The following is a 17,193-nucleotide window of genomic DNA, read 5'->3' as shown; positions in this document are numbered from 1 at the left end:
ATTTTTAAGAGTGTTCTTAAGACCATAGTCCCTTTTCGGTTTAATGTCCCTTCGGAATTAAGAGTGGTCTTAAGTTCATAGTCCCTTTCGATAATATATGTCCCTTCGGAATAAAGAGTACTATTAAGATCATAGTCCCTTTCGTAATAATAATGTCCCGTCGGAATTATGAATGATCTTAACAGTATATAAATTATTTAAGCCTTGAGCGCATTGCAAAAATGGCATGCAATATAAATAATGGTTTCATCGGTTACAAAGATCTATTATAATATACATCTTTCGATCATTATTATAAGCAAAAATTTGCATTTCATATTCATTCAACTAATGGTGTATATGTTATTTATTATAGACCACATACATATCATTTAATGAATAAATCTATAATGTTTTGCTTATAATAGTGAGCGGAGTGTGTATTAAGCCTAGTTTTTTTTTTTTTTAACTCAAGCCTAGAGGAACCAAAAATACAATGAGAAAATATAATTTAGCTTGTAAAATAAAACAATCTCATCTGCGCAACGCGATTATTCTAGTTTAATTTATTACAAAAATATGTTTGACAAACTATTTTAATTAATCAAAATAAAGAAAACTCTGTTTTTCTTTTGGTATGTGATGATTTGGTGTTGTTGGTTAACTGTTCTAAATTTAAACTTGCAGGTCACAATACGAAGCAATTCAAATGATCGTTGAAGAGATCTTAATCTTAATATATAATACTAAAGTTCACAAGAGGTTTAAAAAATCTTTCTGAAAAAAGTCTCTGCAGGGAGTTGAACTCGCAACCCATAGCCTCCATCCAAGCACTTTAAGCACTTGACCAATAGCTGTTTTGGTGTTATAATATCGCTTCCACTAATACATTATGATTGAAATGAATGAATAGCATATCATAAACAAACCAACAATGAATTAATACAGCAGTTGATATCAACAATTAAAAAGAATACACAAGGTCAAGTAATACAAGACACAATTAACTTTTAATTTGACGTTATGCTTTTTGTTTCATTTTACGTTATACCTCCTTCACACATTCTTTACATGTTTATTATGGATTATGGATGGATGGATTCATTTCTATCACAACCTTTGAACTGCTTTTTTTTTTATTTCGTAACTCATTTTTTAATTATGACCATACACTCACTCATTATATATACAACCACTAATATGATCTCAATATTTTTAGTTTCTACATTGAAAACATTGTGTATAAATATGTGATTTTGTGCATCATATTTTGGGTTTTGTTCATCATCACTTTCAAGTAACAATTGGATAGTTTATCTTCAATTTTGTATTGTTGTTTTTCCACTCACTTTTACTCTTTATCTTTTGATTATCAAAGTCTAAAACAAGAGTGTTCTATTTGTGGATTGGAGTTTGCAATAGGACAAGCTTTAGGTGGCTACATGAGGAGACATAAAGCTTCAAATATGAAAGGAAATAACAATATTCACAATTCTAATAATACTATGTGGTGGTAGTAGTCTTGATTCGCTGCAAAAGATGAAAGCTAGAAACCAGTGAGTTTTGGTGTTGGATTTGGATTTGAATCCATTTTTCAATATTTCTTGGTATTAATTATATGACGATTTATTCATTAGTGTAGGTACAATTTTTCTCTTATCTCTTGATTATTAACTGGTTTCTATGATACTATAATTGATAGGGAGTCAAGTTACTCTTAGATTGATCAAATAGTTAAGCTTCAAATGTTTATTAGTCTATTTTTCGATCTTTCTTTTATATATTTTTTTATTCCTTAATGTGTATGTGGATTTTTGATTTTTTTTTTTTGTGAATTAGGATAAATGATGCTTCTATTTTTTATTTTGTTGCATCATTGATGGTGAGGAAGAAGCTTATTAAAAATGGTTGTTTATTGTCACTTTCTCCATGAAACTATTGGATGATTCCTCTTCAATTTGGTGTTATAGTTTTTCTTCTCTTTTTTACTCTTTATTTTTTGGCCATTAATTAATTAATACAAATTGGTAATATAAATAAGGGGTATATTTATAAATAATACTGTTTTTTTATAAAGGTGAAGACAAGTGTCTACCATTTTTTCGTATAAAAATAATAATAAACATATTACTCCAAGTATAATGATAGAGATAAACATTGTGTATGTGTAATTAAAATAAAGATAGATAAAATTGAGATGAATAAAGAATAATGCCTCTAAAAACAATATATAGAGAAGGTTAAAGGATATGATCCAAGTTACACATCTATCTCTCTATCTTCTATATATTTATATATCTTTGAATTTGTACATCTAAAAAAAATTTACACTATTAATTAACAACTTGACTTTCCAATTATCTTTGAAGAATTAAAGAATTAATTAATTATCAAATTGAATAGTTTCCTCCACTATTGAAAAAAAAAAGGAACTTCCCATTCTGCATGTCACACAAAATGAAAGGAGAAAACAAAGACTTACTTGACAGTTAGTACTATATACCTCAAAGAAAAATATGTATGCTACAATTATTAAATAATTAAATCCATATGTCCACATAAAATAAATAAAAAAGGCAAAATTACACAAATGGTCCCATAACTTATTTTTAGGTAACGTTTTAGTCCTTTATCTTTTTTTTTTCCCATTTTCATCCTTTATGTTTTTAAAATGTTGCACTGTTACCCTTCTGTTAACCATCTGTTAAAAAAAAAACTCTACCATTCTAATTACCTTTTTACCCTTTTATAATTACTCTCTTTTTCTTTGTTATTTTCAGAAACGCATGTTCACACACACAGAGAACATAAACGCGATTGAGAAGAAGGAAAATAGAAGATGAAAACCTAGAACACCAAGCTTGATGCTGTGATTCGAAAAACCAGGAAGATGCTGCTATTCGATTTCAAAAGTTCTGCGATTTGAAAAGACACAGAGTTCTGCGATTTGAAGTTGCGATTTCAAAAACCTAGAAACCCTAATCGATTCTGAATCTGCGATTTGAAGGTATGTATCTGCGATTTAATGAATTTATTTGTTTTTCTGAATCATTATGTGTTTCTAATGTGGCTTTGATTCATGAACATGCTAAAAACCCTCTCTATATTTCTTGTTCATTGTAGCAAATCACGGTGTTGTATTTCTTGTTCTGTTTCTATCTAAAGCATGTTGAAAAAATCCATTTTGATTAGTTTACTATCTATGTCATGTTGGGATTTTACTATCTATGTTTTTATGTGTTTCTACGGTGTGTTTTGGTTATTTATTTATGCAAGTTGCATACGTGGTCCCTATTTTTTGGTAGTGATTTGTTGTGGTCCCTACCTATATGTTTAATAGTTTTCCATTGATTGTGTTTTTGTCGTTATTCAGATGTCTACAATATCTGTTGATATTCATCATGGTGGCTATTTTATCGACCAATCAAAGAATGTGTATGAAGGTGAAGTGTCAAATTGGATTTGTGACACTGACTATTGGTGTTTTTTTGATATTGAAGAATATGTTGGCAAATTGGGGTACAAGGATAACATTAGCATGTGGTATGAGGTTGGTGGTGTTAAAAAGTGCCTATCAGATGATACTGGAGCTAATGAAATGAGTGATTGGGCCAAGGGTAATGGAAAAGTGCATTTGTTTCTAGTACATTCAGTGTCACAGCCCAACTATATTATCTATAGTGAAGCCCAAAATGAAACAAACAATGAAGCCCAACCTGAAATGCATGATGGAGACTCTGATGATAGTGGATTTGGGGACTCGGATGATGAGCTGCTCATTAATGATGGTTTTGGTGATGTACAAACAGAAGTTGATGTTCTTGGGGAAATAACACAAACTATTGAGGATAATGAGGAAAGAAGGAAAAGGTTAGGTGGTAAAAAGAGGAAGAGGGCAGAAAATGAAGGAAATTCAAGTAAAAAAAAGAAGGCCTCAACTGGTAAAAAAAGAGGGAGACCTAAGAAGATCATAGTTGAGAAAGATCTAAACGTGGAACAAAGTGTAGAGCCAAATGTTTTAATTGATGATGATGATTTCAATTGGGGTACAACGAAAAGGCAGGAGCTTGTGATGCCACATAGAGGGTTGTCTGATGATGAGTATGTGTCTGAAGAGTTAGTTAGTGAGACTAGTGACGAGGAAAGTACTACAAAGAATTTTCCAGGTTTTGTCATGCCAAAAAATATGCTCGAATACAAGTGGGTCTTGGGTACACTTTTCTCAGACAGGGAGGAATTTAAGGCTGCAATTGCAACTTATGCTGTTCATAATCAGGTCGATGTGAAGATGATCAAGAATGATAAAATAAGAGTGAGGGCTGTATGCAAGGACCCGTGCAAGTGGATGGCTTATTGTGCTAAACTTCCCAATGAAGATACATGGCAATTGAGGAAATTGTATGACGAACATTCTTGTCCCAAGGATTATAAAGTCTCATTAATGAAATCAAGTTGGCTGGGGAAAAGATTAGAGCCAACAGTGAGGGAGACTCCTAATATTACACTGACATCTATTTCAAACAAAGCGCATCGAAAGTGGAATGTTGGAGTGAGTAAGATGAAAGCTTATAGGGCTCGTAGGGTTGCAATTGATTTGGTTGATGGCTCATTTAGAGAACAATATCTTAGATTGTATGATTACTCTCATGAACTAATGAGATCTAATCCACTAAGTACTGTCAAGGTACAAATTCAACCTACAATAGTAGAAGATGGAGGGGAGAACAATGAGGAAATTTATGTGGATAGACCCTTGCTGCCAAGTTTCCAACGCCTATACATGTGTCTTAATGGTTGTAAAGAGAGTTTCAAAGTGTGCAGGCCCATTATTGGCCTTGATGGTTGTTTTCTTAAAGGTTATTATGGAGGTCAAATACTTGCTGCTGTGGGTAGAGACCCAAATGACCAAATGCTCCCAATTGCTGTGGCTGTTGTTGAAAGTGAAACAAAAGATTCATGGGATTGGTTCCTTAAACTGCTAGTTGACGATTTGGGTGGTCCAGAAGCATGTAATTCGTACACCTTCATATCTGATCAACAAAAGGTTAGTTTCAATATCATAATTATTTCTAATTGATTATAATATTCATAGTTGATTATGCATATTGATTATAATTATTTCTAATTGATTATAATATTCATAGTTAATATTCATAACTTATTATACATATTGATTATTTGGTTTAAGGGACTTTTACCTGCCATGGAGGCGCTTCTTCCTGATGTTGAACAAAGGTTTTGTGTAAGACACTTGTATAACAATTTTAGAAAAAAGCATCCGGGTAAGAAACTCAAGGAGTTAATGTGGAAGGCAGCCAAGGCTACATATTTTCAAGCATGGGAGAGGGAGATGAAAGAAATAAGGAAGGTTAGTGAAGAAGCTTATAAATATTTGCTGAAGATTCCACAAAAGCATTGGTCGAAATCAAGATTTTCATTCAACTCAAAGTGTGATGTATTAGTCAACAATATGTCAGAAACCTTCAATAGTGTAATAATTGGACCCAGGGGAAAGCCAATTGTTACAATGTTTGAAGACATCAGAGACTATTTTATGGAAAGGTGGGCAACAAACAGAACTAAGATACAAGCATATGATGGCTCTGTTTTGCCTAACATAAAGAAAAAACTGCAGAAAGAGTGTCAGTTATCAAAGAATTGGGGATGCAGGTATGCTTCTGTCATATTGTAACTTTGTAAATGAATATGTATCTAATATGGTTCAGTTTTTCTAAATGTATGTTTCTGCTAAGTGTTTTTCTACTATAACAATATCATGGTTTCTTGCTTTCTGTTGTGAGTTTTTCTAAATGTCATAATATGGTGTGTATATGCTTATGTTTGACAAGGTTTTCGACTGAGAATATCTACGGGGTGTACGCCCTCAATCACACAGGAGAGTCCTTTACAGTAAGTCTGGAAAAGAAAGAGTGTTCTTGCAGGAAATGGATGCTTACTGGAATACCTTGTTGTCACGCAGTAGCAAGCTGCATATTTGCCAAACAAGATCCGGAAAACTTGATTCCTGATTGTTACAGAAAAGAGAAATATGAGACTTGTTACCGTCCTATCATTTATCCAACAAATGGAAAGAACCTGTGGGTTTCAACTCCATATCCAGATATATTACCACCCCCTTTAAGGAAACTTCCTGGAAGACCGAAAAGGAAAAGGAACAAAGATGGTGATGAGAAAGCGAGAGATTCTTCACTTGTTAGTAGAAAAGGAATGCCTGCTAGATGTTCTAAATGCAAACAACCTGGTCATAACAAAGCTTCTTGTAGAGGGCTCTCAATTCCAACTGCAACAAATCAGACTCAAAACACACCTAATCAGAGCCAAATTGCACAACCTGCGCCTGTTGTTCCTGCTGGTCAGAATGAAACACAAACCCAACCTGCGGCTGCTGTTCCTGCTGGTCAGAATGCAACACACACCCAACCCGCACCTGGTGTTGGTCAGAATGCAACACAGACCCAAACTGTTGCTACATCTCAGAAAAAGCCTAGAGGAAGACCTCGAAAAGTTAATGTTGCTGCAAGTACTCAGCCTGCTACTAGTAGTGTCTCTGCTACATCAAATATGGTAACAAATATATCTGGTGCAAATTCTCAACCTGCTGCAAGCTCAAGATATTCAACAACAACTCACTTTGCTAGACAAAAGATGAAAATATGGAGGCCATGATATTAGATGGCAGTTTATTTAATGTATTTTTTGGGCAACTTTTGTGATGTCTTACTTTGGAACCTTATGTCTTTTTGTATGCAGCTCTTGTACTGCCTTTATGTTGGAATTTTATTATTTTCGAACCTTATGTCGTTTTGTAAGTAGCTTGTACTGCCTTTAAGTTAGAAGTTGTGGCAGTATGTATTTCTGCAGTTAATTAGTTATGACTGATTTTGTAACAATGACAAAAGTTGCATTATGTTATTATGGGAGAAGTTATTATGACAAAAGTTAATTACTATTGATACCAATTAATATTATTGTGTATGAACCTGTTAATTGAAACTACATGACACCAATTATATGACACAAATTGGTAGAGGAAGTTATTATGGCAGCTGGGTTTTGGTTGTGTAGTGCCTTTTGTTGTTTTTTGTGGTTTTGGAGCTTAGGCAGGGGTGTTTTTTTCCTGCTAAATATTGCAGGTTTTTTCTTTTTTAGCATTCTGCTGCTGTGCTGCCAGCAGTTCCCTATGGGTGATGGTTTTTATTTTTTGGTCTTGGTTTGGCCATTTGTAATTGCTTCTGTTCTGTCCGTATTCGTCCATGGCTTGTTAGTGTTTCTCGCACGGGCTAGTGGCTAATAATATTTTACCGATTCAAAAAAAAAAAAAAACTCTTGCAAAATGAAATGAGATCAAGTCACCAATTTTTTTTAAGGCAGATCAAGACACAAATTGTTGACACTAACTCATTCAATCGAACTACATCAAATTAACATAATTGTTGAGTACATTCATCGAGTACATTCAATACATATTTTCTTAACAATCTAACAACCTTATTTGATCAACTTAAACATAAAAGTTACACCAAATAAAAGACACATGATAATCAAAATCTTCATCCAACTTTTTGTTGAGTTGTGGTCCATTTGCATCTTCAGGATAACATTCTTAAGTGTCCTTGATTCCAATTTCATTTGCATCCAGAATTTTTTTTGGTAACAGCATTTGCATCCAGAATTAATGTTACTAGCCTACAATTTATGAAGAAAAAAAACCATTAAAATTAAGGCAAAATTAACTAGTGATAATAGATCTGAAAAGGATGAGCAAGAGAGAACAAGGTATGTACGTAATCATATGTATAAATACTCACCACAAAGTTCCTACAACCCCAAAATTTCCTTCCTCTATTAGGAAAAGCACTTCAGCCGCCATATTCTCTTGCTGTTCAAAATGCTATAGAACTTCTGAAGACAATTGGGGCATTAGACAATAAGGAGGAGCTTACTCCACTGGGTATATTGTAAAGGAACCGGAAAATGATTGTGTGTGTGAACCTTGTGTGCTTGAGGATGCCATGAATTTTGAGATTTGATTTTTTAGGGTTCTTGCAGGTTGAAGGGTGACTGAGAAGAAGAAGCTTGTGTGAACATTGGAGAAGATGAACATAACGTTAATTTTTTTTTTTTAACAGACTAGTTAACAGATTCCACTTAAAGGATTGTTGTGTAACATTTTAAAAAGAAAAGGACGAAAATGGGAAAAAAAAAAGATAAAGGACGAAAACGTTACCTAAAAATAAGTTATGGGACCATTTCTGTAATTTTGCCAATAAAAAAAGTATACACTAATCAAATTGTCAGAAAATTTAGGAAAAGTCAGTCCTAACATGATAAGAAGATTAAAATGATTATGATATCCAAAAAAAGTTCCATTCATTAGATTGGAAACTCTAAAAATGAATGTTTTAATTTTTTCAATAAAATCTTGCCCCAACTTATCTTATATATGCATGATTGCCCAACTCTACTACCATGATCATTTATGCTTTTCTGCTTTGTTAAGGTGATGTGGTTCTCCTTTTACTTTCCTTTCCTTATTTTTTGTGTTTGGATATATATTTTCGGTCCATAAATTGGTTTTTTTTTAAGGAAGGTCCGTAAATTGGTTGATATGTTTTTTCAAAAAGAAGTTCATATATCCCACACATATAGCATATAAGATTATACATAGAGAACACATTATTTTCTTAGACTAATACAGTTTTATTTTCATATTTTATCCATAACAACAGAGAGAGGTGTGATCACTAAGATGTACTTTCAAGATTTGATACTTACTATTAAAATTTGCTTTTAGGATTCACACATATGCAATTTGTATGACCCGTGCGGCAGCACGGGTGCAAGGACTAGTTATAAATATAACGAGAAACAAACATAAGAAGTATTTACCTAGTTTAACCCAACAACCACGACAAGAAATTCTGTCATTACTTAGGGCCAAAAGCCATCTGTAAGTGCAAAAAGCCGTGCATAATCAAAATTACCCACGACTTACCAAAGGCCTCAGGGCTGTGGGAAAAAGCATCGTCGGTAACGTTACCCACGGCCAAAAAAGCCCACTCTAATTACCCTCGGTTATGCCATGAATAATTTGTGGGTAATCATTGTTTTAACGATAAATTATTGGTCCTATATTATGTGTGTTATGTGTGTTTATGGATTAATTTTACCTACGGCTAAGCCCTCGGTAACATAACATTTAAAAAATAAAAAAAAATTGCATACATTTATATTGTCCCATTTCATCCGTACTACAAAATTAAGAAAACTATGTTGTGTTACATCTCTCAAAGGTTTTTTTTTTTTGTAGTGACATCTCTCAAAGGTTTAATGACACAAGAAGCCAACTAAAACAAATTGTAATAAACTTTATTATAAATATTTCATAAAATTGGAAGAAAAGCAAATTACTTAAGAATTGAAGCTAACATCTCTAGTACTTCTTTTGACAATTTACACAAATGTGTAGATACATATCTAGTTCATTCTAATAAGGAGTTGAATATTACTTTTACCACATACTCTATCATACATCTCTAAATCAATTGCTTTATAACTAATGGGTATCATACCCTGGTATGGGTTTCATGCAAGAATGTATGATACCCATTAGAAAACTTGTAAAGAAATTGAAAAGTTGCAGGCTTTCACACACTTTTGAAGAATATTTGAAGACATGACCTTGTAACTTTGTTTATATAATAATCAATTAATCGGACCATAAATCAATCCCTCACCCTGTTTAGTAAAACTTTAAGTAGACATTTGTTTCAAACTTCATAATAGAATCAAACTATAAAGAAAAATCCATTACAGACCGAATTGAATTCAGTGTTGAATCTCACCTCATAGTGATTGCAGCTGGAAATATGAATCACAAAGAAGCTTGTCATTATGTAAATTGAAGATTATAGAGTAAGGGAAGCACACACAATGCCATGCATCTATGAGGAATCATATAGTTCATTATCTATGTTGTTAACTGCAAATAAAGAGTGCACAACAAAACCACCATAGAACTAAACAAATTCTACAAAATAAAAAAGTCGACAAAACCTTCACAATTAAGGGATTAAACTAAACTTATATCGAACATGATTAAGCTTACATTTCATTTTCCACTCTTTCTTTCTCTACAAGTTATTTGGCTTGGGATTCTATGTGCTGCTTAAGTAAACTCAAGTCTTCCCTTGATGCAGTTAAGCAATATGCAAAGAAAAAAAGTCACGATGTCATCACAACTAGATACTGCAAATATGTAAGTTCTTTAGTGATCAATGTGGAGAATAATTTCACCAGTACATTTTAGAGCCTTGGTATCAAGTTTCACATAGCTACTACTAAAAAAAAATGGTTGAAAAAAGGGCATAACAGGCAAAAAAACAGGTCTCTTCAATGCCTTCATCAGATATATAGAGACAGTCCTCGTGAGCTTAGCTCAGTTGGTAGGGACAATGCATAATATATGCAAGGTCCGAGGTTCAAACCCCGGGCACCACAAAAAAAAAAAAAAAAGATATGTAGAGACAATTCCAAAACACAATTGAGTGAACACTATCTATAATTCAACAAACCAAAATCATGAATCAAAAAGAAACAATCACAGATCTCATTATCAAAAACAAGATAAAGGTAAGAAATTTATAGAGACAGATACCCCATTTTCTAAAATCAAATTTTTGGTCCCCTATTTAAAAAGTCAACGAAATCTGTTCTTATAGAGACATCTTATTTATAGAGACAGATACCCCATTTTCTAAAATCAAATTTTTGGTCCCCTATTTAAAAAGTCAATGAAATTTTTTGGTCCCCCTCCTTTTTAGATGATGTGGCTTTCTATGTGGATCCTATATGACATTGCTTACATTACATGGTCCCATTGTTATACATCTCATTTCCACGCCATTAATATTAATTTTTTTTTTGTCAAGTAGCCTAGTGGCTAGAATTCACCTTATAAGGTGAATAAGTAGGGTGTCCGGGGTTCGAACCCCGGCACCCCGGCCGGCCCCTGCATATAATAATGCATCGTCCTACCAACTGAGTTATGCTCACGGGACAATATTAATATTATTATTAATATATTAAATTAATTAATGCATTGTCCTACACAATATTAATTTTTTTAATAATTATAATTAAATTTTTTAAAAAATAATCTGAAAATAAAATATTACTCCCTCCGTTTCAAAATGAGTGTCGCTTTAGCCAAAAAAATTGTTTCAAAATGAGTGTCGCTTTCAGTTTCCAATGCAATAATAATTTTTTCTTTTCAATTGTACCCTCCAATTAATACTCTGCACACTACTTCCAAAATATTACTTTTAAAACTAACCAATAGTTAATAAGGATAATTTGGTAAAATAATCATTCTCTTTCTTTTAATCATTGCATTTCTTAATATGTGTGTAAACACCTAAAACGACACTCATTTTGAAACGGAGGGAGTAATATATTTGAAGAACCCTAACCTGTAAAATCGCCACTCAACCCCTAATTCTTCTTCCTCCTCAAATTGAATCGTCACTCTGATTCCATCATCCTTATTTTATCGTTCCTAAGACCAACTCCTGGATAAAGGTTAAATAAATAGTTGTATTCAACCTAGGTAGAATTCAATATGATAAAACTAGAAGTCTCGTGGACAAAGTTAGGGTTCTACAAGCTAATATAGTGAGCTTGATTCAAGGTGGTTCACTGTTAGGAGTACTACATCAGAGGCAAGCTGCGAAGCAGTTAAGTTTATAGCTCCAATATCTTGGTTGAAAGGTTGAAGGCTCTCAAGAAAAAGTTATAGGAAGAAATGGGCTCTATCAAGTGGGAGACACTTATTCTTCGGGTAGCAACATTATTGTTATTCTTCAAAGCTTGCTGAAGAAAATCAATGAGTATATAAGAAGGTAATTAATAAAGATGATGGAGTGATGGAACATAGATGAGGGGTGTTCATGGTCGGATATTTTGACCGACCAAACCATATCCATATATAAACCACTTATATGGATTTGGATTCATAACCATGACCATATTTCATTACAATTCGGTTATGCAACCGGTTATGAATATGGTTACGAATATATAACCGGTTATTTTTACAAAACCGGTTTATAAATGGATATGGTTTGGTTTATAAAAATATCGAAATAAAAAATCGGTTATTTATCGGTTTATTAACTTATTTCCATCCATTCGGTGATAAGCTCCATTTCCTGGAATCATCGTATCACAAACCAAGAAATTGAAAACAAAATTGAAAAACAAATGAATGTGTGAATTGTGATTATTTGAAAATGATAATTGAAGAAGTTGAAACTTAGTAGCTGGATTTGTGTCGTTTGTGTATGGTAATGGCACAAATTAATTTAACTTTTCGGATTAAATTTTCACCTTTTCTTTTCTTCTTCGTCCTATTGTTTTGATTTTACTGCTACTGCATTCGTTATCTTTCATTCTTCGCCTTCTTCCAACGAACACTGATTCAGAACCAGTGAGTACTCTCTCTGTCTCGTTTTCGTAAAACAAATATTGTTATTTTATAAAAAAAATATATTGTTAAACAGTTATAAAAAAAATATATAGTTATGGATTTGGACATCCAATAAAATAACTGGATTTATAAAAATGGATGACCGACCATTTTAGAATAGACCGGTTATTTTTTTATGTGCAAATATCCGGTTATTTGGATGTGATTTTGGATTTGGATGTGGTTTTCTCCATTAACCGTATATTTTGCACACCCCTTCATGATGGAACGAGGGTGATTCGATTTGGGAGGAAATCAATTTGAGAATTTTACTAGTTAGGATTCTTCAATTATATGGATATTTTATTTTTAGATTTTTTTTTAATTTTAATTATCAATTTTTTTATTTAATTATAATTAATGACGTGGAAATAAGATATGTCTAATGATAGTATCATGTAAGCAAAATCATATAGGATCAACGTCATTAATGAGCGTGCCACATCATCTAAAGAGGAGGGGGACTAGAAATTTCCGTTGACTTTTTAAATAGAGGGATCAAAAAGTTTATTTTAGAAAATAGGGTATCAAAAGTTAACAAGATTAAAAATAGGGGGATCAAAATTGCATTTAAGCCAATATATAAGATAAAAATCAAAATTTATCATTGATAAATATAAAAATACACATCACACATTTTTTTTTTCAGATACATTATAAAATACGGGATAAAAAGTAATATTATTCTTAAATAATATTATTCTTAAATATTTTTAATTGATATTCACAATTTATATAAGTAATATTATTTTGAAGAAAATTTATAAAGTTGCGTATGAAAAAAAAATGTCTTCCACACAACCGAGTATCGTACACACGGATATTTGACTAGTTGTGAAGAAGGACCACAGGAAAGTTCATCATTACTCAACACCCTCTTCCTTCTTCTCCTTTCTTCCTTGTTCCCTATTTTGCATATTTTCACTGTAGTAGCAATAATCAACTCTACACATTAATTAACAATTTAGCTTATTCAGATGGCCAGCAGTAGCAGCTCTTCCGCTCTAGTGACATCTCCAAGGAGAAAGAATGATTATGACGTGTTTGTGAGCTTCAGAGGCAGAGACACACGCTTGAATTTCACTGATCATCTTTATGGTGCCCTTCAAAGAAAAAGAATTGTTACATTCAGAGATGAACTTCAAAAAGGTGAATCCGTAGTATCCGAACTCTTTCGCGCAATTGAATGCTCTCAGGTTTTCATAGTTGTATTCTCTCCGAAATATGCCGCTTCATCTTGGTGCTTGCAAGAATTAGCGTACATCTTTAACTGTAGTGTATTGTATGGAAAACGCGTTCTGCCTGTTTTTTATGATGTTGATCCTTCTGAGGTGCGAAAGCAAAATGGTGGTTATGGTGAATCCCTTGCCAAACTTGGAGAGAGATACCAAGATGACTCAAATAAGGTGCAAAGATGGAGAGAAACTCTACAACTAGTGGGTGATATCGTTGGCTGGGATCTATGTCATAAGTAAGCAATCTTCCCTATTGGTATTGTATTGTATTAATTGATGCTCTTACTTGTGCAAAGTTTAAAGCTTTGTTTGACTCATAAATTTAATTAGGGTTAATTATGTTTTTGGTTCCTACAAAATTGCGACCTTGTAAGTTTAGTCCTTACTTAATTTTAATAGCATTTTTAATCCCTACAAAAAATTTCTGCACTCAATATTAGTCCTTACTCAATCCAAATTTGTTTAATTTATGCTTAAACTCTTAAATTTTTCAACAATTTTTTACAGGCGTGTTAAGAACGTTATTAAAAGGTCCTCCAAAAAAAATATCGCAAAAATTTGATTTCTACGTCCATATTTTTGTTACTTATATCTTAAACTTTTTTCGTTTTAAAAAATTCATATTTAATTTATTTCATGTTAAAAAATTATAGATTTTAGTAAATGAACCTTTCATAGTGTTCTAAACTTGTATAAAAAGAATCGTTAAAAAATTTAACAGTTTAAGGATAATTAAACAAAATTTATTTTAGAAGGGACTAAAATTATAAGTAAATTTTTTTTTGTAGGGATTAAAAAAGCCATTAAAATTAAGTAAGGACTAAACTTAGAAGGTCGCCATTTTATAGGGACCAAAAACATATTTAACCCATTTAATTAATTACAAAGTCCTCGACACACTATTTTAATAATCAAAAGGAAGAAACTTCGTTATTTGGATATATTTTTTTCTTTGGTTTTGGTATGTGATGATTTCGTGTTGTTGGTTAATTGTTTTAAACTTGCAGGCCACAACACGCGGAGCTTGAAAACATCATTGAACATATAAGTATTTTGGGTTGCAAGTTTCCAAGTCGTACAAAAGATTTGGTTGAGATTAATTATGACGTGTTTGTGAGCTTTAGAGGCCCGGACACACACTTCAATTTCATCGATCATCTTTTTGCTACCCTACAAAGGAGGCATTTTTGCATTCAGAGATGACACTGAACTTAAAAAAGGTGAATTCATAGCATCCGGACTCTTTAATGCAATTGAAGCCTCTCAGGTTTTCATTGCGTGAATTGGAATACATCCTTCGCTGCAGTCAAAAACATGGAAAACGTATTCTTCCTATTTTCTATGATGTTGATCCTTCTGAGGTGCAAAAGCAAAGTGGTGGCTATGGTGAAGCCCTATCCAAACATGGATTCAAAATTGGCCCATATACGGTGCAAAGATGGAGAGAAACTCTCACACAAGTGGGGAATATCTCTAGCTGGGATCTACGTGATAAGTAAGCAATCTTCCTTATTGTTATTGTATATATTGATGCTTAATTACTTGAACAAATTTTAAAACTTTGACTCATAAAATATCAGTAATTATCATTTTGCATGCCACATAACTATATTTTTGCTACCTCACTTAAATTTTGAGTTGAACGTCATTCCCTGATTAAGCCTTGAGCGCATTGCAAAAATGGCATCCAATATAAATAATGACCGGAATGTGTATAATACTTGGGTGGCTATGGAGAAGGGTGACTATGGAAGCACCCCCATTGTGGTGTATAATACTTGGGTGACTATGAAGGCACCCTCTCTCTCCTCATTTTTCATGGGTGCCATCTAATAAATCTTAATAAAATAAATAAATTTTGTTGAAATGTAATGATATAAAATTATTTGTGGGATCTATTTAATGATTTATTTTAAGGTGCTGGGTTGGAGAAAATTGATACTTATTAAGTATTATGATAAAATGAGTGATGTGGACATATGAATTCAATTTAAGCACCCAATTTAGGGTGCTCTATTGTGGATGGTCTTATAGCACATAATTATGCAAGAAACTTTTCCCTTTATTTATGATTTTTTCTCTCTTTATTCACCCTTAACTATGCCTAAGATTTTATCCCTTTTATTCACCCAGTTTTGGTCTATTTTGCATCTCCACAACTCTAGACCCAATCCAATTTTGCTGACGCACCATTCCAAACACAACCTTGAAAAATATCTCTCTCTCTCTCTCTCTCAACTAGCTTGTTCTTCGACTATGAAAAAAGTTTTAGTGGCATATAAGAAAACGTTGAGGGAAGAAGATGAAGAAAAAGAAAAATGAAATTAGGTGTTGGTCGTTCATCGTAAGATAAAATAGACCTACGTAATCGAATCGCCATCTTTTAAAAAAAAGATCAACATTTTAAATTAAAATAATTAACAGGGGATCACTCTTAAGGTTGGTCCACCATAGACATTTGGGGTTAAAGTTAACGGTCAAAGATTATTTGAATACCTGAGACAAACATAAGGGACTAAAACATGGATTTTAGTAATTATGAGACCAACATGAAAAATGAAAGTTACTTAGAGATAAAATAACTTTTTTTTTTTTGAAAGAAGGGATAAAATAACTTATTAAGCCTAGTTTTTTTTTTATTTTATAAATTGAGCCTAGAGGAACCAAAAATACAATGAGGAAATATAATTTAGCTTGTAAAATAAAATAATCTCATCCGCGCAACGCGGTTATTTTAGTTTAATTAATTACAAATATTTATGACAAACTATTTTAATTAATCAAATGAAAGAAAACTATGTTTTTCTTTTGGTATGTGATGATTTGGTATTGTTGGTTAACTGTTTTAAATTTAAACTTGCAGGTCACAATACGAAGAAATTCAAAAGATCGTTGAAGAGATTATAAATATAAATAGAAACAAACACAAAGAAGTATTTACCCAGTAGTTTCAGGGCCAAAAGTCGTCTGTAAATGCAAAAAGTCGTGGGTAATCAAAATTACCCACGACTTATCAAGGGCCTCAGTGCAGTGGAAAAAAGCCTCGTCGGTAATGTTACCCACGACAAAAAAAGCCCACTGTAATTACCCTCGGTTATGTCATGGATAATTTGTGGGTAATCATTGTTTTAACAATAAATATTGGTCCTATATATTACCCATGGCTAAAGCGTCAATAACGTTACACACGGCCAAGCCTTGGGTAAGTTATGTGTGTTTATGAAGTAATTTTACCCACGGCGGTAACATAAAATTTAAGAAAATAAGAAAAATTTGCATACATTTATACTGACCCATTTCATCCGTACTACAAAATTAAGAAAACTACGTTGTGTTACATCTCTCAAAGGTTTTTTTTTTGGCAATGACATCTCTCAAAGGTTTAATGACACAAGAAGTCAACTAAAACAAATTGTAATAAACTTTATTATA

The 17,193-nt window shown here is 32.6% G+C and overlaps 1 protein-coding gene, 2 long non-coding RNA genes and 1 pseudogene across 4 annotated transcripts; 3 read left to right on the top strand and 1 right to left on the bottom strand.

Annotated features, from left to right (window-relative positions):
* The first annotated feature begins 1,496 nt into the window (after positions 1–1,496).
* On the top strand, positions 1,497–1,904 carry LOC146914312 (uncharacterized). Its single transcript, XR_015014100.1, has 2 exons — positions 1,497–1,621; positions 1,819–1,904. It is a non-coding gene; the product is annotated as an uncharacterized LOC146914312 (long non-coding RNA).
* Positions 1,905–3,352: 1,448 nt separating this feature from the next.
* Positions 3,353–6,804, top strand: LOC146914311 (uncharacterized). The gene is made up of 3 exons (XM_085721044.1): positions 3,353–5,023; positions 5,168–5,649; positions 5,829–6,804. The coding sequence occupies exons 1-3, from the start codon at positions 3,353–3,355 to the stop codon at positions 6,664–6,666; spliced, it is 2,991 nt and encodes a 996-aa protein (XP_085577170.1). The 3' UTR covers positions 6,667–6,804.
* Positions 6,805–9,348: 2,544 nt separating this feature from the next.
* On the bottom strand, positions 9,349–10,778 carry LOC146914310 (uncharacterized). Its single transcript, XR_015014099.1, has 3 exons — positions 10,109–10,778; positions 9,846–9,944; positions 9,349–9,738 (listed from the first exon to the last, which is right to left on the bottom strand). It is a non-coding gene; the product is annotated as an uncharacterized LOC146914310 (long non-coding RNA).
* Positions 10,779–13,371: 2,593 nt separating this feature from the next.
* Positions 13,372–16,911, top strand: LOC146914309 (TMV resistance protein N-like; annotated as a pseudogene). The gene is made up of 3 exons (XR_015014098.1): positions 13,372–13,997; positions 14,769–15,256; positions 16,625–16,911. The product of XR_015014098.1 is annotated as a TMV resistance protein N-like (transcript).
* The last annotated feature ends 282 nt before the right edge of the window (positions 16,912–17,193 follow it).

Source organism: Medicago sativa, chromosome 6 (assembly GCF_051527215.1).
Source record: "Medicago sativa cultivar Bolivia chromosome 6, Bolivia_mono, whole genome shotgun sequence".
Taxonomy (NCBI): Eukaryota; Viridiplantae; Streptophyta; class Magnoliopsida; order Fabales; family Fabaceae; genus Medicago; species Medicago sativa.
Note: the sequence above shows the minus strand (reverse complement) of the source record. Positions and strands in the feature narration are given on the sequence as shown.

Bases quoted from the DNA above. Each gene is read 5' to 3' on its own strand.
- LOC146914311 (XM_085721044.1), top strand. From the start codon at position 3,353: ATGTCTACAATATCTGTTGATATTCATCATGGTGGCTATTTTATCGAC. The intron at 5,024-5,167 runs GTTAGTTTCAAT...ATTTGGTTTAAG, and splicing joins TCATATCTGATCAACAAAAG to GGACTTTTACCTGCCATGGA. The intron at 5,650-5,828 runs GTATGCTTCTGT...ATGTTTGACAAG, and splicing joins TCAAAGAATTGGGGATGCAG to GTTTTCGACTGAGAATATCT.